This window comes from Leopardus geoffroyi, chromosome E1 (assembly GCF_018350155.1).
Source record: "Leopardus geoffroyi isolate Oge1 chromosome E1, O.geoffroyi_Oge1_pat1.0, whole genome shotgun sequence".
NCBI classification, from domain to species: Eukaryota; Metazoa; Chordata; class Mammalia; order Carnivora; family Felidae; genus Leopardus; species Leopardus geoffroyi.
This window is the reverse complement of record NC_059330.1, coordinates 1745549-1770632: the sequence shown is the minus strand read 5'-3', so window position 1 is coordinate 1770632 and position 25084 is coordinate 1745549. Positions and strand designations below refer to the sequence as shown.

Genomic DNA, 25084 nt, shown 5'->3' with positions numbered 1-25084 from the left:
GACCAGACACAGGCCGGGACACATCCACGTCTCAAGATGGGGGAGGAAACCCCTGAGGAGGGTGGATACAGCCACTGGAGACCCGCAGCAAGGTTCGAACCTCCTAGAAGCCACGGACCAGACCCCTCCGTACCCTTCCCGCTTCTCCAAGTCCTACCACATCCCTCAGCCTTTCAGACCAAGGGGGCAGGTGTGCAGGCGAGCGCGTCTACAAACTCGCTCACGAGGACGAGGACACGTAGGACGGCCACACACGGACAAGCAAGGCCGGGTCCTCTCACCCCTCCCGGTCTCACCCACACGGGCAGCCCGGCTCCGGGCGCAGCAGCAGCAGCAAGAGTGCGGGGCAGATCACAGAAAACCCCGGCCTGGCCCCGTTGAGCAAGAGGACAGTCCATCACCCTCTCGGTCAGCGGCTCCTCTTCTGGACAACGGAGACCACAGGACGGCTGCGCAGACGCGTGGGGAGCACCACGGGCACCCCTGCGGAGCCCAGTGGACGGCGGGGCTTCTGGACGGGGACACGGTGGTGTAAAAGGCAAAAGAAGCAGCAGTCGATAGCCGAAGACACAACTTTATTGGAAACAGGAGTGGGGGGCGCAGGGGAAGACTAGGACTCAGGCTCGGGGGCCGCTGGGGGCTTCTCGTCATCAGGGGGACAATCGATGAAGTCAGCCAGCATGGCAGCCGTGTCATCCTGCTCCTTTCGGGGCAAAGACACGCGATTAGAAGCGGTCACACGGGGAAGGGCGGGGCAGCCGAGGTCGCCAGGGCACCCGCAGCCCCCGCCCGCCCGCCTCACCTTCTCCTGCAGGGCCGCTGTCTCTGCCTCTGCCGCCGCCTCCATTTCTTCGGCCGCAGGCGTCTCCGGTGGGGGTGGCACCTTGTCTCCCCCGTTCTCAGTCCCCTCTTCCAGCAGGGGCGGGGGAGCCGAGGGCTCCTCCTCCACCAGCTCCTGGGGCGGCGGCCCGGCCGGGGGGCTCCCCGCTTCCCTCTGCCCCTCGCCCTGGGTGGGGAGCACCTCGGGGGCCAGCGTGGGGGCGGCCTCGGCCTCCGGCTCGTCCTCGGGCCCGGGCTCCTCCACCTCCAGCAGCAGCCCAGGCTCCACTCCGGACTCGGGCGGGGCCTCAGGGGGCTGGGCAGGGGGCAGGGCAGGGGCCGGGCTGGGGGGCGGAGGGCCCCCTTCTTCGGCCTGGCCGCCTGCCGGGCCAAACCCCACCTCTTCCAGCTCCTCCAACTCGTCCTCCTCCTCCTCGTCCTCGTCCTCCTCTTCTTCCTCCAGCTCACCTTCCTCCTCCTCAAACTCCTCCTCAAACTCCTCTTCCTCCTCTTCTTCCTCCTCAAAATACTCCTCTTCCTCCTCCTCTTCCTCCTCGAAATCCTCCTCCTCCTCCTCTTCTTCCTCCTCCTCTTCTTCCTCCTCCTCCTCCTCCTCCTCCTCCTCATCGCTGCTGTTGATGTTAATAACTGTCAAGTCTTCTTCCAGCGCGGGGGGTCCTCCGCCACCAGGCGGCCCCTCGGGGACCAGCTGGGGTGGCGGCAGCGCCACGGGGCCCGGCACGGGGGGCGGCGGTGGGGGTGGGAGAGGCCCCGGGGCCGCGGGAAGCTCTTCAGGCTCCTCCTTGGCCGGCACAGGAGGGGAGGCTGTCGGTGGCCCAGCCGGAGCTGCAGGGGGGGGCGTGGTCCCCGTGGGGGGAGGGGGCGGCAGGGGCGGCAGCCCCTCGGGCACGATCACCACGCTGTCGTCGGAGTCGCTCTCCAGGGAGATCTCCACGTCGGAGGCCTCCTCCTTATCATAGTGAACAAAGGCTGGTCTTGGCACTCGGCCCCCGAAAGTTTCATCTGGGGGCACGGCTGGTGGAGGGGTGCCACTAGGGGCAAGGACGGGGTCGTCATTTGAGCCTGCCCGGTGGTTCTCAGGGCCAGGCAGGAGCCGGGGGGGTACAGACACCAGGCCGGGGACAGACAGGCCTAAGTGGTTGGCTGTGGCTGGAGGCCCGGGGCGTGTGGGGGGCATGGGGCCCGCCGGGGGCATGGGGCCCACGGAGGGCATGGGGCCCACGGAGGGCATGGGACCCACGGAGGGCATGGGGCCCGGGGGGTGGAAGGGTGGGGCCCTGAATGGAGACAGGGCCTCGGGAGGGGGAGCCGGGGCAGGCGCGGGACAGGCAGGGCCCATGGACTGCAGGGGGGGAACGCGGGGGTGGGTCAGAGCGGCACAGGTCACCAGTGCTTCTGAACAGAAGGACGAGACCTGAGGAAAGACGGAGGCAGGCGTGGCATCAGGGACACGACAGGGGTTCACGGCCCCAGAGAGGGCGGGCCCGTGGCGTCAGGAACAGGACACTCCCGACAGCGCAGGGGTGGGCTCAGGTGGGCAGTTACCTCCAGGCTGTCCTCTCTCTGGCCCAGCGAGAAGGCTTGCAGGGCACAGGCGAGGGGAGGCGGGCAGCGGGGAGACGGCGCCAGCAGCAGGGCCAGCAGCAGGCGATAGAGCTCCCGGCGGCAGCGGGAGCTGGTATATGGGGAGCTGCCCAGGACCTCGCCCTGCTGGACCCCCATGACCAGGGGGAGCACCAGGTCGTGCAGTCTCTGAAAAGGACACGGAGCGCACCTCGAGACGTCGCCAAGCCCACCCGAGCCTTGTCCGGGTCTGCACACCCCACCTCGGGGGGCAGCCCCGCGCATGGCAGCGCCCGTCTCCACTGACCCTGTGAGTCTCCTCCTTGATGAGAGGCCCGCACATGAGGACGGTCCGGCTGAGGCCTGAGGGAGGAGAGGGCGTCTCAGGCGGGCCAGTGGGGCTTCCGCAGCCCGAGCCGGGCGGCGGCCCTGGCCCTCACTGGCTCGGTCGAGTCGCTGGGCTTCTCGACAGCACACCGGGGGTCACAGGAGCGCCTCCGGTGCCCAGGGCCACGGACAGCACGGGCGGGTGAGGAGGCATGCTGCGCACGCACACGCAGACGCACTCGCAGACGCGGGGAGAGGGACCTTCCTCTCCATGTGGCAGGTGGCGGGCCATGCCACAGACAAGACCCAGAGGAAAGTCACCCTCGAACCACACGATACTGACTATGCTCCTGCTTGCTGATCAGTGACTGCGAAAGCAGGAAGCCCCGCTGAACAGCCTGCTGGGGGGGGGGGGGGGAGGGACACAAGCTCCGAGGGGCAGGGACCCCCCCACCCTGTGCTGCGGCAGCACGGGGCAGGTAGCGGAGACCCTGCGGGAGCAGGAAGAGCCCGGAGCCCCATGTGACGCAGGAGCCCAGGCGTCCGCAGCCCCAGGCCGGCCCTGGGCCTTACGGGCACCGCTTCAACAACGGCCCCAGGCTGCCGGGCACGGCCTCACCCACCTCTCAGCGCGGCCGCGCACACATCGCTGTTGGCGTTGCTGTCCCCCTTCCGGTGCCCGGGCGGGGCCGTGGCCTCCCCCATATCCAGCTTCAGCTTCTTGGGGGCGCTGGGCTTCCCGGACTGCAGTCCCCCATCAGGGCTCCCCCGGGGGCTGCGCAGCTGGTGGAGGAGGGAAGCGGGAGTCACACACGTGGGCAGACACAGAGATTAGGGAGCAGGGGCGCGGGGGACGGTCCCCGGCCAGGAGCACGGGCCTCGCTCACCTTGAGAGCGTCGGCAGGCGGGGCGATGTCACTGAGCAGGTGGGAGAGCAGGGCCTCCCCCGAGGCGCCCCCCTGCAGCACTCCCGCCGAGGCCCCGCACACCTGCACCCACAGATCTAACACGGCATACACCTTGGTCCGCACGGCACTGAGGGGCGAGCGGAGACAAGCCTGTCAGGGGGCCGCCGGCCAGGTCCCCTCGGCGTTCCCGGCCCACCCTCCCCTCTCTACCCCTCCTTCACCGGTCACCTGTAAGGCCTCTCCTGGCCCGGAGGGAGGGCATCCCTGCCGAGGTTCCAGGCACTGAGGACCTGGGGAAGCAGGCGGCTGATCAGGGCCCCGAAGCGCAGGAGGCGGCTTCCACACCTGGGGGTGAAGACACAACAGGGACCCCGTTCTGGCCCCGCCCCTTCACGACACCCCACCCCTTCACGACACGCCGCCCCGTCCCACTCACGCGAGGATGAGCGCGGAGAGCAGGTCCAGGGCGTCCAGGTGGATGGAAGGCAGGAGCAGAAGACGCAGGGGACCGTCCCCAAGCAAGCTCTGCAGGACACACAGCAGAGGGAAGGCGCGTGCGGGAGGGAAGGGGGACCGCACACGTGTGCACACAGGGAGGAGCCCGCCCTGCACCACAAACCCGTCCCCGGAGACAGACCCCGGAGAGAGGAGGGGAGGCACGGCTGACCCCGGGTTCGCCGTCCCCTAGGGAAGCATGTGCCAGAAGCATTCCTAGAAATGTGAGCGAACCCACTGGGATGCGCATGTGTGTCGCGAGAAGCCCAGGGAGCAGTGGCGTCTGGACAAGAGGAAGGCGCTGGCCGGCACAGCCTCAGGGAGGGCCCGATTTGGGGGCTTCGCCTCCTGCACGGTTCTCCCAGTCACCCCAGTCCCGAGGAAGGGCTGCGGACAGAGCACGAGGTCCACTTACGATGTTCTTGGCACTGATGCTGAGGGTCCGGCAGATGATGTCCAGGATCTCCTGCACGGGGACGGACACGGGAGCCCCAAACTCAGAGCTAATGGGAACGAGAGCGGGGACACCCTCAGCACGGGCTCCCCGACAGGCTCCCCGACGGGACCCCCTCCCTGGCCCCCCGCCTCCGCCCCAAGGAGGATGACCCCCCCCTCCGCACCCTCACTCACACACCTGAGCAGGAGCCCCAGGCAGCGTGCCAGGCCCGAAAACCTGTGCCGAAGCCGGAGGAGGGTGTGGGCGTCACTGTCTTCCGAGGGCGCGAGCAGCACATCCAGCCCGGGGCCCTCACACTGCACAGGGGCTGTGCAGAAACATCGGCACTTCGCACCCCGACATCCCTCTTCCGTCCCCGTCCCTCTCTCTCACGGGAGGTGACCCACGTGCTGAGCCACACCACCCCACACCGCCAGGAGCTCCTCCCGGGCCCCTCCTGCAGCAGCCCCTACCCGTGTCCGCTCCCTCGTACAGGGCCCCCAGCAGGCCGTGCAGGGAGGCCAGCAGGCTGTGCAGTTCCTGTTCCCAGCTCTCCGTGTGCTTCAGGCCCTGGGAAAAGCCGGCCCCCAGCGAGGGCAGCCTGGCGTAGCACTCACAGGCCAACTGCAGAAGAAACGTCAGAAAGCAGTCAGACAGGAATGCGGCCCAGCGCCAGGGCCACCCCCCAACCGCCGGCCCCAATGGGCCGAGAAAGAGAGCTCGGAGGGGAACAGGAAGGGACGGTGGGGCGGAACACAGATGGGGAGGGGAGGTGACGTCACAGTCCAATGGCAGTGACAGCAAGAAAAGCCAAGGAAGAGAGAAGAAAGCTCCAGCTCAGGCCCCCAGAGTCTCCACCCCCCTCCTTTCCCTTTACCTGCTGGAGCTGAGGGCTCAAAGCATCCACGCGAGACAAGAAGAATGAGGCCAGCTTGCCCTGGGCCAGGGGACAGAGAGGAAGAGGCTGGTGAGCCAGCGCCCAGGCCCTTCCGTCCTGCAGACCCAGGACGCAAGGCAGGCTAACGGGCTCCGTGCCTGGAGCGCACCCGCTCTGGGGTCCAAAGACATCCCAAACGTCAGCCCTCACCCTCAGCCTGCCTCCCGTTTGGCCCCACAGACACTGGGCTCCCTCCCATTGATTTCTGCAAAATGAGGGTCCTCTCCCTCAGGCCAAAGGGACGCAGTACTGAAAAAGCGGCAACCACCACACTCCCACCCCTGCGGCTGAGACACGACGACAGGTGCACGCAGGGAAGTGTGGCCCCAAGCCAAGGTGCGGAGGGGCGAGGGCAGGGCAGGGCAGGGCAGGGTCAGGCAAGAGGAGAAGGCAGTATGGCAGGGCCAGGTCCCCGCCCTGGGCCGCGGTGTCACAGCGCCCACACGAGGCCTCACTGGGGGGCCACAAGCTCTCTGGGGCCAGAATCGGGGCCTGCGAACATGGCAGGGAAAGAAATATCTTTATCGTCTTCACTAACCCGTAAGTGAAACGCAGGGTTTCTTTCCGTTATAAACGGAGACAAAAAGCCACGGTGCCGTCGGCAGTGCCCCTGACGGTCACCGGCAGAAACCGCTTGTTTTCACAGCACGTTATATTTACAGGCGTCCTGAAACATCGCTCCGCTAATCTGAAACGTCAGCAGCTATTAGGTCCTGTGATCTGATGCGTTAACGGCGAACTACACGCTGCTCCGTCACAATTTTTTAAACCACCCATTTCGATCAGAATCGGTCTCCCTCGCAATTCCACGTATTTTATGGCTGTGAAAACACTGGCACAAATGAGGGCAAGAACGCTGACGTGAGGACACAGAAAGAGGGGACGGACCCCACCTGCAGGGGCAGAGTCAGGAGGACTCAGGCATCAGCAGGGGCAGGGGCTGGGAGGGGGCGGGCCGGCCAGGCTGAGGAAGGGGATCCACCTGGGGACACACGTCAGGAGCAGACGCGGCCTCCACCCCAGGCCGGGGGGTCCTGTGGGGGCGGGGCCCCACGCACACAAGGGTGAACTTGCAGGAGAAAAGAGCGGCTGTGGCTGTGGCGCCGGGCCCTCGGCAGGGCCTCGCGGATGGAAGCGGGTGGAAGCGGCGCATGTGGTTGGGAAACCAAGCAGACGGCTCCCTCCCACCTGCCCCGTGGCAAGCGCAGTTCTTGCGGACCGGTCCCACCGGGACGGGGACAGCGCTCTCGCTCTCACGGCTGGTGTGGTGTGGGAGGGTTCGGGACACTTCACGGAAGACGGAAACCGCCCGCGGGGGTCTGGACTCCCCGGCCCCCAAGGAGGACATTTCCTGGAGAGCGGCCAGAGGCCCAGGTGCGGTGGCGCCCTGCCCTTCCGGTCACCTTCCCCGAGACGCTGGTGCAAAAGGGCTGGGCCGAGGCCAACACAAGTCTGCATATGCGATCGTGACGGAGCACAGCTCAGGGACGCGGCTCTGAGCAGGAGGCTGCCCCAGATGACCCAGCAGGCCAACCACAGCAACGTCTCACTCGGAGAGCGCACGTGCGCACCCACGCAAAGGGCGGGAGCCTCTCCAGGGGCTTACTGTCCCGGCTCATCCCGAGGAACTACTCGCCCATTCGGCAGGGGGAGGAGAGCCTCCGCGGGGCTGACCTCACAGACTCGGGAGGCTGGAGGCCCGTCATCTGGGAGGGGTCATCCCGGACTCAGACGCCGCCACTGCCCTGGGACGAGCCAGGGGGCAGACGGACACTCCAAACAGCACTTATCGGTTTCCCAAGTACAAGCCGCCCTGGAGCCTCTCACAGACTATTGTCTGAAACGTGGCGTCCACAGGGGGACGCTCTCCAGATGACACTGTGTTCTCAGCGAGCCGGAGGCAGGGACACAGGGCCTGGAACATCTGGAAGTCCTGCTGTGACCTTTGGGAAGACACTCAAAACGCAGGCCAGAACGTGTCCCCAAGGCTGGGGATTAGCGTGGATGACTGTCCTCTCACAGGGAGATCAGAGGCACCCACGCAGGATCCCCTGGCGTCCATCCCCCCGACTGCGGGAGTCCAGCAGGCGGCGACACCCCAGCTCCCGCCTCGGGGCACAGGTGAGGGCGGGGGCGGGAGGACGCGGGCCCTCAGGAGCCGCACCAGAACGGACACCCGCCATGACCGGTGGGGGCTCGGGGACAAACACACGGCCTGCGTGGTTCCAGACGCTAATTTACAGAGCACTCCGGAAGGAAAGCAGTTTTTACTGAACTTAGCACGACTTAGGCTGAACTTTATAAAAACAACCCAACTCGACTTTAGAAAAATCTAGCATTTACTCCAAAGGCCTTCTTGACAAAATCTTGCCCTGACTACGCAGAGATCCCGTCACCTGCCATCAGGGTAGCCTGTGAAAACCCAGACTGATGAGGACCTGACCCCGTGACACTGAGAAACAGCTCGAGGAACCGGTGCTACCCTAACCCTAACCGTAACCCTAACCGTAACCCTAACCCTAACCCAGCCTCAGCAGACACGCTCCCGGCCCACGGCACGTCCGCCCCCAGGGCTCCGCGTGGCCCTCCCTCCCCCAGCCGAGACAGCCGACCGGAGCCAGCATCCCCGTGGATGCCTATCGAGGATGCCTATCCCCGTGGAAGCCTATCGGCCCATCCAGGCTACATTCTTAAGAGCTTCTGGGGTCTCTCCCGCGGGAAAAGCACGGGCTCGAGGGGCCGACCGACGTGGCACCCGCCCTGGCTTCAGAGCTACGAGGCTTGCAGACCTGACGGGTAGGTCGGGGAAACCGCTCCTGGCCCGCGTCCTCGTCTGTCTCACCCACCGACACCAACCCCCCGGGACCACCGCCGTGACAGGGTGTCGGCCCTGTGGCCGCACTCGGCAGGTGCCGCCATCAGTTCTCTCGCTTTCCTTTACTTTCTCGACTCGATCGCAGAACCAGGGGATCTTCCTTTCAACGTAAGATCCCCTAACGGCAAACTCCCCTAACTGGTAACGATGGGGCCGACAGGCAACCACACCGCTGAGCGCACAAGGAGCCACCAATCTGCCACGCATTCCAGTTCCCTACAGCTCTGTGCGTCCCTCTGAGTGGCGGGACGCCCGACGGTCTGCCGAGCAGCGCGGAGTATGACGAAGGAAGAAAAACCACAACGAACGGGCCACCCGTTTGTTCCCGGGTACGAGGCTGGCGTCCAAGGACACGAGCCGGTTACGCGGCACTCTTTAACGTACTGCTCTGACACAACGTGTTGTTACTGTGTCTCCTGGACAGTAAAACTGCAGTTCTCTCCCTGACCTCCCCCCTCCCTGACCCACTGATACCCTGCCCACGTGACCTAGTAAGGCTTCATCGAACAGCCGCCTTGCGCGGGTCATGACAGCTTGGGGGAAAGGGTGGGGAAGGGACAGAGAGCTCAGTCAGGAATACAAGTTGATACGGGGAAGTGAGAAGTCAGGAAGGCTTCCTGGAGGAGATTACGCGAGCTTCAGGAACAGAGTACGGCGGGAGGGTAGGAAGGCGGGGAGGGGAGGAGGGCAGAAGGGCCGAGTCGGGGTCAACAGCCTAGACTCTGGCCACAGACAAGGGTTCCGAGCTTTCTCGACCTCAGGGAAGTTATTTCGTTCCTTCAGCCGTGAGGACGCGATGAAAGAGCGTTTAAGCGCTAGGAGGCGGCACGGTCACAGCTGCTCGGAACGCTCCGCAACGCGACCCGACGGTCTGCGGTGAGACAGCCACCGTGCTGCGCATGATCACTTACCTTGAGAGACCCACAGGCCCGAGGAAAGTAGGTCATGCAAGCCTTCATCCCCTCCATCGCGGAGAGCTCACACTGTGGGCAGAACAGAAAGTGAGGCCGGGCCAGAGAGCCCGACGCGCCCACCCACACCCCATCTGCACGCCCCCACTCCCCCCGCTCCCCCCCCCCACTGCCCGCTGCCGCCCCCCCCCCTCACCCCCGCTCTAGCTCCACGGAGGGTAAGCGCTATGAGGGCTCTCACCTCTGGCCTGAGGCCCAGCAGGGAGGTGAGGAGGCCGGGCAGGTGGTTCGTGGAGATGTCCCGGAAGAGCGTGGGCAGCTGGGCCGCGTACCGGAGTAGGTCCCTCAGGACGGCCACGGCCAGCTCCATCGTCGGGGGCGGGTCCTGGGACTGAAAGCAGCGACACCCGTGCTCCCAACCTCACCTCTGCGGTCGCGGAGAGGAGGCGGCGTGACACGGGGCTTCTGGGAAACACCACGGGGAAGGTCACCACCGGCAGCAAACCCACCAGGGAAAGGCGCGCTGGCGACACGGGGCACCCCAAGGCAGCGCCATGGTCCACAGAAAGGACGCGTGTCTACATGTCAGCATCACGGGCGTCTGGGGGCCCCGAAATCTGGGAACGCGCCTTCCAGAACCCACTGACGGAAGTCTCAGATCCTCCCGTGCTGCGCGTCCCTGCTAGGAACGGAGAGGAGCGCTTCGCACCGACGCTTCAGCCGTAACAACACCGCCCCGTGTCGCCACGCTGGCTCCTGCCTGGCTCAGACCCACCCTGGGCTCACGGAGGAAAATGCGTCTGGATCTAGAAGGGCCTCCCAGAAGGGGCAGGAAGCACCTCTCTCCCGCCAGACCAGAGGCCCCCGGCAACCGAAGCAGTGAGAACACTTGGTGGGAAAGTGAGGGCGGGGGGCCTCCTCCAGTTACCCCACCGCACCCTCCCCTCGACCGGAACCTTCTCCACCACTGCCACTGTCACAGAGGAAGCCCCCGGCTTCCCGCCGCCGCGACTCCCGTGCGAGGACTAGTCCCCTCTCCTCAGAACCTGACACCATCACCCGGCCCCAGGGCTGATCTCCGGCCAGTCCCCCCGAAGGACTCCCACGGACGCTTAGCGGCACGCGGGTGCCCCCACCGGAAAACCCTTCTCCGAGCCCCTCCTGGCTCTGCCCAATTCCTCTCCATCTTGAAAGGATTGTCCGGCTTCCCGACCTCATTCCATCTCCCCACTCGCTTCCCCATCCCCGGGTCAACCCGGCCTCAGAGTCCCCCGCTCGGCCAGAAGCACTTCCCGGGCCTCATAACCCAAGCTGCCAGATTGGAAACCAGTATTCGTCCTCGCCTCCCTCCACCTCGGAGGGGCGTAAACACCTTCCCCATTTCCACACCACCCGCAGTCCGGGTGTCCCCGTGAGCTCAGCCTCCCCCACCTGACCGCTACGTGTGGTGCGCCTCCGAATCCCGTGCGGGTCGGCACTCCAGGGCACTCGCACCCGCCCCCCCACCCAGCTTCAGCAGCCACCCACTGCTGAAGGGGGCTCTTCCCCCTCGTAAGACGCACCAACAAAAGCCCGCAACTGCTGAACCCCCGGGGTCACGCTCTGAGATCCGGGGTACGCTTGCCAAGAGGGCTTCTGACCAAGAGGATGGCCAAGGCCATGAGCCCGGTGCTTCCACCCGTCCCCTACGAGCCTGGCTGCCCCCGCCTCCCCCCCGCCCCCGTGCCCTGAAATCCGGGAGTCGTCCCGGACACGTCCTCCCCTGAAGGGTTCTGCCATCGGGACCTGTCCACTGTGCCTCCGACCCTCTCTTGCACTCAATCTACTTCTCATCGTGTCTACGGCCTCTTGTCCAGTCCCAGCTACCCTGACGTCTCCCTTCTGTGTGGTCTCCCTGCCTCCAACCCGGCCCCCTCCTAGTCCCTTCTCCACACAGCAGCCCAAGCAACCCTTCCAAATGCAAATCCGATCACGTCACTGCCACCACCTCCTTCTCCTCACCCCTACGCAAAACCTTCCATGAACTCCCACCGTTGCGAGAATAAACACCAAACGCCTTCACATGCCTACGAGGCCATACGTGGTTTGGGCCCGCCTGCCTGCCTGCCTCCCCAGTCGCGCCTCGCCAACCCCACCCAGCCACAGCAGCTTGCTCAGAATCCTTCAGAGGGGCCAAACTCCTCTTTTCTCCCTTTCCTAGTCCAATCCACTCCGACAAACCCTCCCTGAACTACTGGCCCTGATCGCAAAGGTGCCCACGTCACCCCGGCCTGGGCCACACTCTCGTTACGCCTTCTCAAGAGAACCGTGCCCTTCACTTCCGACAGCACCCGCTGTCGTGCGTCATCTCACACGCGTTGTATAGTTCTTGATTTTTGTTTAAAGTAGGCTCCATGCCCAACGTGGGGCCTGAACTCACAACCCTGAGGTTGAGTCATACGCTCTACCCACTGAGCCGGCCGGAAGCCCCGACTTACAATAATTCAAGCAAAGTCTCTTGAGTCACCAGACTCTACGGTCTGTGGGTGCCTGGTGCCTGTTATTGCAAGGCCCACAAGCTAAAAACGACTTCTGCGTTTTTAAATGGGTAGGAAACAAAAAAAAAAAAAGGAACAAAACATAACAACACCCATGTGTGGTCTGCGCAGCCTAAAACACTTACCATCTGTATCACAGAACATACAGAATTTTCCAACCACCATACGGTACACCTGAAACTGCTACAACGCCGTAGGTCAACCACACTTCGATAACACAGTTTGGGGAAAAAAAAAAAAAAAACAGGTTGCCTGGGGGAGCATCTGGGTGGCTCAATCAGAGAAGCATCCGACTCCCGGTTTCAGCTCAGGTCTCGGTCTCGGGGTCCTGAGTTCAAGTTCCACGCTGGGCTCCACTGTGGGCCTGAAGCTTACTTAAAAAAATAAAATAAAACGGAGCACCTGGGTGGCTCAGCTGGTTAAGTGTCCCAACTCTTGATCTCCGCTCAGGTTATGATCTCACGGTTCGTGAGACTGAGTCCCACGTTGGGCTCTGTGCTGACAGAGCAGAGCCTGCTTGAGATCCTTTCTTTCCCTCTCTCTCTGCTCCTCACCTTACACTCTCTCACTTGCAAGATAAATTTTAAAAATAATAAAAATAAATTTTTATTGAAATATATATTTTAACAAAATACAATTTAAAGAGGTGGCCCAAGATAGGATAAAAAACTGCCCTTCGGTTATTTTGTTGAGGGAGAAATCAAAGGAATTATGTTGAAATGACGCACTCAAAATAACTCTTAACGATAAACAGCACGATCTAAAGAGCTTCTGAAGAAACAGAAATACAATTACGTTAAGGCCTTTGGTATCTACTCCATATAAGTATTTGAGAAAGTTTTCAGTAGTTTAAAAATTCAGAAGCTAATTAAAACCAGCTGAGATCTGGGGTGCCTGGGTGGCTCAGTCGTTTAGCATCCGACTCTTGATTTCGGCTCAGGTGATGATCTCACAGTTCGTGCGTTCGAGCCCCCACATCAGGCTCTATGGTTAAAGTGTAGAGCCTGCTTAGGATTCTCTCTCCCTCTGTCTCTGCCCCTCCCAGCTTGCGTGCATGAGCGCACTCTCTCTCTCAAAAAATAAAAAACAGGGGCGCCTGGGTGGCGCAGTCGGTGAAGCGTCCGACTTCAGCCAGGTCACGATCTCGCGGTCCGTGAGTTCGAGCCCCGCGTTGGGCTCTGGGCTGATGGCTCAGAGCCTGGAGCCTGTTTCCGATTCTGTGTCTCCCTCTCTCTCTGCCCCTCCCCCATTCATGCTCTGTCTCTCTCTGTCCCAAAAATGAATAAACGTTGAAAAAAAAATTTTTTTTTTAAAAATAAAAAACAAAAAACAAAAAAAATTTTAACTCGCTGACATTTGAAAGCTTTCACGTGCATTTACAACAGGGTCCGCAAAGTACGGTACATTTCGAGAGCAAGATGGATATAAGTATGCTTTGGTTTCAGGGGAAAATTAGAATGACCACAACTGAGTCTATTGAAGAAGAACATCCTTCACTCGGATACACGGATTTCTATGAAGGGGTAAACTGTTTAAGGCCACCACAGAGGTAAGATTCATCAATCTGCTCCAAATACATCCTCTAAAAATATGAGTACCAGGGCGCCTGGGTGGCGCAGTCGGTTAAGCGTCTGACTTCAGCCAGGTCACAATCTCGCGGTCCGTGAGTTCGAGCCCCGCGTCGGGCTCTGGGCTGATGGCTCAGAGCCTGGAGCCTGTTTCCGATTCTGTGTCTCCCTCTCTCTCTGCCCCTCCCCCGTTCATGCTCTGTCTCTCTCTGTCCCAAAAATAAATAAAAACGTGGAAAAAAAAAATTTTTTTTTAAATAAATAAAATAAAAATATGAGTACCAACTCATTAGAATGAACTCTTAGGGGATGGTTTATATGCTGTCTTTTCCAAATAAAAGTTGCCGTTTTTCTTCATTTCCTCCATCTGTAAACATTCACTCCACAGAAAGCTCCCCGACCCCTGGATTCCAGGGACCATGAAGGCAGGGTTCAAGTCCGCCTTACCACCGTCCCCCAGAGCTCAGCACTCGGCCACAAGTGCTCTGAACATGCTCACTGAAGAACCGGGTGGGGAGGCCATCAAAGGACAGAAGAGTAGAAAAAAATTAAAATGTTAAGAAAGGAAGAAAGGAGCAGCAAAAAGTAAGAATACTAATAAATAAAAACAAAAATAAAATACCGGGGAAAAGGAATTTTCGAGATGTCACGTGTTAGAAAGGCTAGCGAGGAAGTGCAAACGGTCAAGGGTCGCGGTGTGCGAAAGGTCAAATGAATTAAAACCCCGTGGAGAAAAATATCAAACGGTCTCCCGCAACGTTCCCACGTGCAGCCGTGCTCCCTGTTCGCGGGAGACCGCCAGTCCTCTCTGTCCTCACGAGCCCGAGCCCAGGCCCAGCGCCCACAGCGCACCGGGAGCACCGGGATGGCGCCAGGGCGGGGGCGGGGCGGGGGGAGCCTCACCTGTAGGACCTGCTGGAGGCTGCGAAGCCAGGACACACAGTGCTGCTGGAACAGCTCCGTGGGGCTCTCCCCCACCAGCAGGGACAGCAGACACAGCCCTTCGAACCTTGCAGGAGACGAGGGCGTGAGGACAAGCCTGGCCGCGGAGGAAGCTTGTTCTATGCTAACCGGGCAGAGCCAGGCGCTGCCGCAGACCCCCCCCCCCCCCCCGGGCGCTCTAACTCCCACAGCGCCGGGAGGGCTCCCGGCGAGGGGTGCGCAGTGGGGACGCGGGGGCCCGGGTGGTCCCACGGGGGGGCTGAGGAAACTCGGGAGCTGGAAGGGGGAGGGGGGAACTCAACTCAAGGGAGCCCGTGGAGAGAACGAAGCCCTCCCCGCGCTGGGAACGGAGAAGTCTCCGGAATCCACGGGGCGCTGACAATGGAGGGACAGAAGGACAGACGCACGGCCCACTTCCTAAGGAAACCTCCCCCTAGAGGAAGAACGGGGCGCACACTTACCGAGTTTTCACGGAACCGAGACGGGCATTGCTGAGACCCACCAGCGCCCCGACAGCCGAAAGGTTCTGGGGGAGAGAAAGCAGGGAAGAGCGTGGGGATCAGGATTCTCCCAACCCCTCTCGGCCCCACGGACCCTTTTCCTGACGTCACACCTCCTCTGAGTCCGACCGCCGTCCCTCAAGGAGTTCAGCCTCTGCCCGCTTTCCAGCAGCCGAGTCCCGTCCCGGCTCCCCGCCCGACAACGGGAGCGCCACACGGGGGCAGCCCAACTCGTCCAGCGACCGGACTGCCAAGACGCGGCTCCCTCAGCCCGGTCACCCTGAAGGGCACCCGGCACGGAGGAGACCCCACAAATGCTTGCTGATCGGACGCGGGCTTACTTGGGACCCCCTTCTTCCTTCACCCCCAACCCCTTCTGCTCCCGGCTTCCAGAGAGCCACCGAGGCCAACGCAGACCGAGTCGGCCAGAGTCTCCCTTCCATGTACTCTGGGGGCCCTGAGAGAGGGGTGCTCCCCAGCCCTCCCACGAGTAATTTCCCGACCCCTGGAAAGCCAGCCTCCCCTCACAGCCCCCGGGCCCACGACCGCGCTCGCCGCTCCTTCTGCCAACAACACCTGCTACGCACAGAGGCGGACCGAGAACAGAGCTGGACAAGTTGGGGGCCCCGCTCTCGCGAAGGGAAACGTTTACTCGCTTATCCCGCAAACATTCACCCCACATCCGCTTCACGGGGGACGCCGTGTTCGGTGCTGCGGAGCCGACGTTCTAGGTGCAGGGGACAGAAGAGACACAGACACCCCGACCAGAGACCAGGCGGGATGGCGCGAAGCACCAGGGGGCCCAAAAGAGCGGACTCGGGAAGAAAAGCGGCGGCCGGGGCGGGAAGGGAAGGGAGACGGCGTTCCGTGCGGAGGGGGCACCGAAGCCCTCGCTGAACCCGCCATCTGGGCCAAGCGAAAGCAAGACACGGTCACGCCCGCACGCACTGCTGGGGAGAACGTCAACCGTCAGGCGGTTCCTCGCGAGGTCGAACGGGCTCGCACGACCCAGCAGGTCCCCTCCTCGGCTCCTGCCCCAGCGACCTGAAAACGTGCGCGCCCACACCTGCGCGTGAGGGTTCACAGCATCCTCCCCGAGAGCCGCAAGGTGGAAACCACCCCCGCCCACCCACTGGTGTACGGGAAACACAGTGTGGCGTGCCCACACGGCCGAGGGTCGTAAAGGGAAGTTCTGAGACACGGGGGAACCTCTAAAAACGTGACGCTAAGGGAAAGAAGCCACATGTTGTAGAACTCGTTGACGCGAAATGGTCCAAGCAGGCAAACATAGAGACAAAAAGTAGAGAGCGGCCGCCTCGGGCTGAGGGCCAGAGAGGGGCTGCGGGGAAACGGGCGGTAACTGCCAGCGGGTACGGGGCTTCCTTCTGGAGTGCTCTCAAATTGGTCAGAGCGGGGACGCCCGGGCCCGGCTCGGTCGGTGGAGCGTGCAGCTCTTGATCTCAGGGTCGGGAGTTCGAGCCCCACGGTGGGTACAGAGATTACTTAAAAATACAGTCTTTAATGATAACAATAACAATCAATCAATAAAATTGATCGCAGTGACAGGTGCGCCCTGTTCTTCTTGGTAAAGGACAGCAAGGAGGTGAACTGTCTCAAGGAGAGCGCGAGGCCAGAGTCATAGAAGACGCAGGTCCCTGGGGCTGGGCCAGCGCCTGGCGCCATGCAGGCACCTGGTGACTCTTACTCTGAAAAAGATAAAGACTGTGGGGGGGAGGGGGGGAGAGAACTGGGCAGAGGAGTGATATCGTCCGACTTTTTGTTGTTTTTTTTTAAAGCTTATTTTGAGAGAGAGAACAAGTAGGATAAAGACAGAGAGAGAGGCTGGGGCACCTGGGTGGCTCAGTTGGTTGAGCGTCCGACTTCAGCTCAGGTCATGATCTCACAGTTTGTGGGTTCAAGCCCCGCGTCGGACTCTGTGCTGACAGCTCAGAGCCTGGAACCTGCTTCGGATTCTATGTCTCCCTCTCTCTCTGCCCCTCCCCTGCTCACGCTCTCTCTCCTTCAAAAATAAATAAATGTTAAAAAAAAAAAAAAAAAAAGACAGAGAGAGAGTGAGAGAAAGAATCCCAAGCAGGCTCCACACTGTCAGGTCAGAGCCCGATGTGGGGCTCCAACCCATGAACCGTGACATCGTGACCTGAGCTGAAATCAAGAGCCAGATGCTTACCTGACTGAGCCACCAAGGCACCCCTTGCCTGACTTATTTTTGAAAACGCAGCCCCAGGGCCGAGCTGCCTCACTGGGTGGCAGACGCAGACAGGAGGAGGCTGAGACGTGGTGCTGCTTAACCAGCTCAGCACAGAGTCGAATTCCAGATGTACTCTGAAGGCAGAGCCCAAGGACGTGCTGGCAAACGGCAGGGGCGCGAGACAGGGAGACGCAGAGACAACGGAGGTTTGCTGGCAGGGGCCCCGCGGGAGGGGCGGGCTGGGTCACACATGTGGCACCTGGGCTCCTACTTAACACCAGAATGGATGTGCCACACAGGCACTGGGTGGGTGGGTCGGGAGAGAGAAGGCTTGGTCGGAGCACGGATCCGGGAAGCTGTCGGCCACGAGACTGGGTCAGCTCTCCAGGGACAGCGCCCACACAGAGGAAATCGGCCCGGGTTCTCGGACCGCCAATCACCCAGAGGTGGGAAGCGAGGAGGACCCGGTAAAGGCTGGAAAGGAGTGAGCAGAACGGGTGAAAAGAAATCAGGATGCTGTGCCGGAAGCAGAGGAAAGTCTCAAGAAGGAAGGAGGGGCCAACTGTATGAAATGCCTTGAAAAGGACCGGGGGGGGGGGGGGCCACATTGACCTTTGAACTTCACACCCTGAAGAGCACGGGTGGTCTTCAAGAACCGCCACGGGCCCCTGCAAAGGGGTGATTCGGTGAAGGGGTGAGGCCGAAAGCCCCAGGAGAACGAGTTCGGGAGGTGACCACCGGAGCCAGGACTCAAATGAGAAGACGCTTACACGGACACGGAATCGCGGGGCAGAAGGCTGACAAGACACAGACGTGCATGTGATCTCCGCACGGCACACATACCAGTTACAGACAAGCCACGCTTCACAGTGAGGAAACCGGGCAGGTACCGTCCTGATCCAGTGACCGAAGTCACCACCACCAGTGGAGGGGCAGAGACACCATGTGCCTCCGATGTGACACACCAAAATGACACACGGCCGCATCATTCCTGCCGAATCCCGTTACCGAGGGGCATCCTCAAACAGAACTGCCCTGCGGCTCTCCAAAACCGTCGTGATCGTAAGACAAAGAAACCGCTTCAGTTTAAAGAAGACTAAAGAGGAGGCACCTGGCTGGCTCCGTCAAAAGAGCGTGCGACTCCTGACCTCGGGGTTGTGAGCTCGAGCCCCACGATGGGGGTAGTACTTTATTTTATTCTGATGTTTTTATTTATTTTTGAAACAGAGAGAGACAGAGCATGTGCAGGGGAAGGGGAGAAAGAAAGAAAGAGAGAGAGAGAGAGAGAGACAGACAGACAGAATCCGAAGCAGGCTCCAGGCTCCGAGCTGTCAGCCCAGAGCCTGACACGGGGCTCAAACTCACAGACCGCGAGATCATGACCTGAGCCAAAGTCAGAAGCTTAACTCATTGAGCCACCCAGGCGCCCCTGGGGTTAGAGTACCTTAAACAATCCCAGGGCGCCTGGGTGCAGCTCAGGTCATGATCTCATGGTTCATGAGTTCAAGCACCACATTGGGCTCCAAGCTAGCAGTGGAGAGCCTGCTTGGGATTATCTCTCCCTCTCTCTCCGGTCCTCCCTCGTGCTATCTCTCTCAATAATAAACACATTAAAAAAAAAAAAAAAAAAAAAAAGACTGTTACTTTAAAAAATTTTTTTTTTTTTATTTATTTTTGGGACAGAGAGAGACAGAGCATGAACAGGGGAGGGGCAGAGAGAGAGGGAGACACAGAATCAGAAACAGGCTCCAGGCTCTGAGCCATCAGCCCAGAGCCCGACGCGGGGCTCGAACTCACGGACCGCGAGATCGTGACCTGGCTGAAGTCGGACGCTTAACCGACTGCGCCACCCAGGCGCCCCTAAAAATTTTTTTTAAAAAGAGGCCTAATCCTAAGGGCCTGAATGGTCATGGAAAGTTTTTAAAAAAAAAAAGGGGGGGGGGGGAGTGCCTGGGTAGCTCAGTCGGTTAAGTGTCCGATTTTGGCTCAGGTCACGATCTCACGGTTTGTGAGTTTGAGCCCCGTGTCCGCCTCTGTGCTGACAGCTCGGAGCCTGGAGCCTGCTTCAGATTCTGTCTCCCTCTCTCTGTCCCTCCCCCATTTGTGCTCTGTCTCTCTCTCTCTCTCTCTCTCTCTCAAAAATAAACATTTTTTTTAAAAGTTTCTTTAAGGGGCACCTGGGTGGCTCAGTCGGTTAAGCGGCCGACTTCGGCTCAGGTCACGATCTCGCGGTCCGTGAGTTCGAGCCCCGTGTCGGGCTCTGTGCTGACAGCTCAGAGCCTGGAGCCTGTTTCAGATTCTGTGTCTCCCTCTCTCTGACCCTCCCCCGTTTATGCTCTGTCTCTCTCTGTCTCAAAAATAAAAATAAACGTTAAAAAAATTTTTTTTTTAAATAAATAGAAGTTTCTTTAATAAAAAATTTAAAAAAATATAATGTTGACATTTGGGGCATCTGGGGGAAAGATACACAAGAAGTCTATTATTCTTTCAAATTGGGCATAAACTTTAAGTTATCTCAAAATGTGGGGCGCCTGGGTGGCTCAGTCGGTTAAGCGTCCGGCTTAAGCTCAGGTCATGATCTCATGGTTGGTGGGTTCGAGCCCCATGTCGGGCTCTGTGCTGACAGCTCAGAGCCTGGAGCCTGCTTCAGACTCTGTCTCCCTCTCTTTCTACCCCTCCTCTACTCACGCTCTTTCTCTCTCAAAAATAAACATTAAAAAAAAAACAAATTTTTTTTAATTATCTCAAAACATTATTAAACAAAAGAAAAATGGGTGAAGAATCGGAGGCAGGAAGTACGAACAATTCTTTTGAGGAGCGTTGCCATGAAGACGAGAGGAGAAATGGGGCACGAGGTGGGGACGGCTAAAAGCCGCTTGGAGATGCGTGCTGAGAGGCAAGGCCCCGACAGAGAGGAATATCGGACGAAGGAGGGGGCACAGGCTAGCCCTAGTGCACAAGCAGTCGCCGGGGCCAGCTCGCCCCTCGCCCCAGGAGAGAACGCAGAGAGCCAGCTACAGTTACCCTGGCAGATGTGGTGGCGGGAGCCTACGGGACTGCCCACCGACTGCCTACCGGCGCGGAGAAGTGGGAAGCAGGTGATCAGCTAAGAGTGAGGGTGCAGAGAAGTAATCGGAAGTTGTCCAGGAGAGCGGAAATGTAGCAGGACTGCTGGGCAACACTAAGGGTCCGCTTGCCATGATGACAGCCAGGAGTTTTAACTGAGACCAGTCAGCAAGGTTACGTGTTCCTCTCCAGCTATACTGAGCTGCGCGGGTGTAGGCACAGAACAAACGGAGTTGAACTGGACACAGACGTGGTATTGCCGGGCCAGCACGGTGCAGGGAGGGGGCAAGAAAGTGATTATAATGGAATTTAAATCGGGTACGAGGAGAAGGGAGAACGTGACCGATAACAAACAAACGTGACCGAAACAGGGGCAGATAAGCTGAGCCCTAAGGGAGAAGCTCACCTTCCCGGGAGTTTCACATCAAGAGGGTAGCGTGGGCGGCCACGGTCCAGACAGACGGAGAGCTGTACGAGATGAGGTCGAGAGGCAAGCAGAGGTCACACAGGGTGGGGCCTCACGCAAAGGTAAATGTATGGTTTGGAGCAAGAGAATGCTGTCACCTTGTTGATGACGTTTTTAAACAGATGGCGCGACTGGCTGCGGAACGCAACAGGGCAAAGCCCTGGGGTACAAGGCAGAATAAGACACCTGTCCTTCTAAGAAGACGCGGCCACAGGGGAAATGAGATCTCGGATTTGCTTTAAGATGCCCGGTGCGGGGGAGGGAGAAGAGCTGGGAGGGTGGCCATTAAGCAATGTTGGCAAAACGTTCATTGTTAAATTGGGGTGATGGGGACAGCATAGGATGGGATACTTCAAAATACTATTTCCTCTACTTTTGTGTAATCTGAAGTAAGCTCCCTACATCTTTTTCAATTACGTGTAAAAAAATAAATCAAAGCCTGGCCGTGTAGATGGGAGGGAAGGAGATTGTATACATGCGAAACGAATAACTAGATCACTTCGATATGGTCTAAGAACGGACAGTGAATCATACGGTGGTTTGGAAAGGTTTCCCAAAGGCAGTGACAAATAAACAGAGAACTGAAACGACTTTTGTGGGGAGCGGGGAAGCAGGACAGGGAGGGATCCCAAGCAGAGACCTACAAGTACGAAGGCCAAGGGCCGAGAAAGTCCAGCTACTGAAGGATTTAAAATGTTTTTTAACATTTATTCATTCATAAGAGACGGACAGCATGAGCAGGGGAGGGGCAGACAGAGAGGGGGAGACACAGAATTGGAAGCAGGCTCCAGGCTCCAAGCTGTCAGCACAGAGCCCAATGTGGGGCTCGAACTCATGAACTGCGAGATCATGACCTGAGCGGAAGTCGGACGCTCAACTGACTGAGCCACCCAGGCGCCCCTGAAAGATTTTAAAAGACAGCAAACGGGATCAGAATTTTACTTTGGAAAGCTCACTCCGGGGGTGCCTGGATGGCTCAGAAGGTTAAGCGTCTGACTTCAGCTCAGGTCATGATCTCACGGTTCGTGGGTTCGAGTCCCCCCCATCAGGCTCTGCACTGGCAGCGCGGCTTGGGATTCTCCCTCTCTTTCTCTCTCTCTCTCTGCCCCTCCCTGCCTCGTGCACGCACACACACACACACACACACACACACACTTTCTCTCGATAAATAAATTAAAAAAAAAATAGCTTAAAAAAAAGAAAGAAAAAGAAAAGCTCACCGCAGCTGCTGTGTGAGAAATGGATGAGATACAACAGAATGAGGCAAGGAGACGAGGCAAGGAGGCAAGGAGACAAGTCAGGGGATTGTGGCTGGATCGGTGCCAGAAACTGTGAACCAATCCAGCTTCACTGTGGGGCTACCGAGTAACCTGCGGGAAAGCAGAGTCATTGAGTAGGTCAACACAGACGGTCCAATCAGGGGATCTATCCGTCTTTCCAATAAGCTCCGACCCATTTACTTTCCCTCAGTTCTCATCTCGACTGGGCTAGAAAGCCTCTGAGGGAAAAGATCATGCCTGTTTATCTGCCTAGGGTAGAGAAACAATAGCTAGCCCATAACAGATACTTGATAAAGGTCTGTTGAATACAAGTGTACGGGGAAGCTAAGAAAACCCGTGTACTGAGGGTCCAATATGAGACACACAAGCAGGAAAAAAGTGAAGGCAGAATATGCCCCCCCCCCAAAAAAGGCGACACAAGCAATATTAAAAGGGGTCTGGTTTTCCACATCACTTTCAGCTTTGCTCAAAATTCTACTACACTTAGACACTTGGCAGAAAATAAGAAAGACGATAAGTTCATGGGCTTAATGGGCACTTGAGGGAGGAGTGAAAACTTGAAAGACAATGAAAGAAACCACACATGTATAGGCAGAATACATAATATTTCAGAAATACCTAAAACCACATGAATTAGACAAGGAGGACTTAGAAGAGAAAATGCATAATCGGCTCCCGCTTCCAAAAGTGGGCTGAGATAGCAGAGGCCCAGTTCTGTCACCGTCAATAGTGAGGAGTAATGTTAAAATCAATGATGAGATTGTCCCTGATAAAAGTGGGGCTAAGACTATAGAACCATCCAGTGGGTTGTGACCACCCTCTTCCTGGAAGGAAGCACAGGGCTGGGAAGGTCCCAGTAACAAAGACCAGTCAAGGAAGACCATCTTGAAGGATGGGTAAAATCTGGGGGGGCGGGTTAGGAGAGGATGGAGAGCAGGAGATATCAAAGGAGCGCCCGACGTTAGGAGACATCATGTTGGACACGTTATGCATTCTTACAGTCAGTGCCTTCACCTGGGCAAGAGGATGGGCGTTCAAGCGAGGATGGGGGCAAAGGGAAGGATACGGAAAGGAGTGGGCAGGTCTGAAAGCTACTTAAATAATAAAATCAACAGGACTGCATATGAGGCATGTGAGCAAGAGTTCAGGATGACATCTGGGTTTCTAGTTTGCAGAACTGCATGGATGTTAGATTCTTCCCTTAGTATAACCCAAAGGACCCTTCTAGGCCAGTCTAGAAAGCTCTGCATGACCTGCCCACCGCCTACTCACCTCACCAGCCTCATCGTGTCCACTCTCTTCCCCCACCACCTCTGAGGCCCAGACACAACGCCCTTCTTTTCAGTTCCTTCCTACCACATGAGCTTTCCACTGCCTGAACCGCTTCTCCCATTTTCTTTCCCTACCCAACCCTTACTCATCCGGGGGGTGGGGAGGGGTCTCAGCTTAGGGCCTCGGGAAAATCTCTGTAGTTCTCCAGGTTAGCTTAGGGGTCCCTACCATACAATTCTCACAGCGTTTGAAAACATTTTGCTCGTCGCCACTGCCATCCGTAAAAAGGCGCACCCTGAGCTCACCCCTTCGTAAGAGCTCAGTAAGTATCTGTCGACTACATTCACTCACGCCGTCGAAACAATCCCCAAAACCAGATACGCCGGGGCCTGAGATCGAACCCGCTCTTGTTCGAACCCGCTCGAACCACCAAGAGCCTAGCGGTGGAGAAAAACGAGGCCCTTCCTCTTGCCTGAGTTTCTACCGACGGCTTTCCCAGGGCGTGAATGTGGCCCAGAGCGACACGGGCTCCGCTCTCCGCCCCAGGCCCCCTGCCCGCCACCTCCCCGGCGCGGCGGCGGGGCCCCGCGACCCCGGCCCCCGGGAGCTGCGCCCGCTTTCCTCCAGGGCCGCGGGCCACACTCACCTGGGCCCCGCCCACCGTCCCATGCAGCCGCAGGAGGCACATGAGCCCGGGCAAGTGCGCGGCCGAGCGGACCGGGGGATGTACCGGAGCCACGGCGCTCCCCGCGCGCGGCTGCAGCAACCCGGACACGCTCTCCAGCAGCAGCAGGCGCAGACGCGGGCCCGAGCCCACCGCCGAGAGCCCCCCGGTCCCGCCGGGAACCCCGGCCGCGGAGCCCGCCGAGGGCCCGCTGAGAACGGCTGCCGCCATCTTCACCCGGGCTCCGTGGTGGCGTGGCGCGATGACGCAAACGCACCGCGACGGGCGCCGGGTGGGGAGGGGGCGTGAGGAGGGGGCCGCGTCCCCGCGCACTGGGCGGGCGGAGGTTGGGCTCGCGGCGCGGGCTGCGAGGGAGCATGCGCGAGCAGCGGGGCGCCGCGCTCGCGGGGCGGACCACGTGGTCGGGACAAAAGGCGCCAGCGTCCCGGGCCTCCGCGGGCTGTGCCCGGGGCTCGCGGCGTCTCCGCTCTCGGCGCGGCCGGCGTCCTGGGACCCGGCCTCTCGCCTGGAGTCCGGGACGGCCGTTCGCGCCCTGCAAACGCGAATGCAAGCAGCACGCGGCATGAAGGACGAGCCGCCTCCGGTCTTCCCAGCTCCGTGCCCCAGGGGGGGGGTGTGTGCTCTGCTGACCTTAGTCGGTGCACAAACACGTGAACGCAAAGTTTGTTTCCCAACAGCAGGGTCTGCGCTCGAATCGTCTCACTAGGTGCGCGTCGTGACGCCTTTACGCCGCTTTTTAAGCTGCGGGGTGCGCTGAAATGGGTGCACCGTGGTCTCGTTCTGTGGCCCGATATGGTATTTCCAGCTGCTCCGGCTTTTCACTAATACACTTCACTGAACACTCATACTTCCCTCTTTGTGCACAAAGATAATTAATAATTTGAACTGGCAAAAAAAAAAAAAAAAATCCTAGTCTAAGGGCCTTTATTCCTCTCTGCTTGCCCCTCTGTCTAATCCTTCTTCAAGTCCAAAATACGTTAACCCAGTACCACTACTTTTTTTCTATTTCTTCATCTCCGGTGCCACTGTGGTCCCAGTCACCATTCTCTCTCATCTGGCCTCTTACAGTGGCCTCCTCATTGCTTCCCTCTTGGCCTTGTGTCCTCCCTTTGCAAAGTCTTTTCACATGTCAAGTCAGTTCTCGTCACTCCCGGCTTGAAGGCCTGCAGTGGCTTCCAAATCTGATGTGAATGAAACCCCATCTCTTCACCCGGGTCACTGGAATCCGTGTGATCTGACCCATACCTACCTACTTCTCTGTCCTCAA

General features: G+C 59.4%; 1 protein-coding gene across 3 annotated transcripts; it reads right to left on the bottom strand.

Annotated features, from left to right (window-relative positions):
- Window positions 1-554: 554 nt before the first annotated feature.
- PELP1 (proline, glutamate and leucine rich protein 1) lies at window positions 555-24168 on the bottom strand. Of its 3 annotated transcripts, XM_045490131.1 has the most exons (17): window positions 23779-24168; window positions 14801-14865; window positions 14301-14406; window positions 9534-9683; window positions 9293-9364; window positions 5447-5506; window positions 5043-5193; window positions 4768-4897; window positions 4549-4636; window positions 4075-4163; window positions 3867-3983; window positions 3618-3765; window positions 3354-3513; window positions 2711-2766; window positions 2386-2592; window positions 803-2254; window positions 555-703 (listed from the first exon to the last, which is right to left on the bottom strand). In XM_045490131.1, exons 1-17 carry the CDS (start codon window positions 24025-24027, stop codon window positions 611-613), a joined length of 3393 nt encoding a protein of 1130 aa, XP_045346087.1. In that variant the 5' UTR covers window positions 24028-24168; the 3' UTR covers window positions 555-610. The 3 variants fall into 3 exon arrangements, with proteins under 3 accessions (XP_045346087.1, XP_045346088.1, XP_045346089.1); XM_045490132.1 differs by lacking the exons at window positions 9293-9364; window positions 9534-9683 and having other exon boundaries at window positions 23779-24075; XM_045490133.1 differs by lacking the exons at window positions 14301-14406; window positions 14801-14865; window positions 23779-24168 and adding an exon at window positions 9802-10254.
- Window positions 24169-25084: the final 916 nt, after the last annotated feature.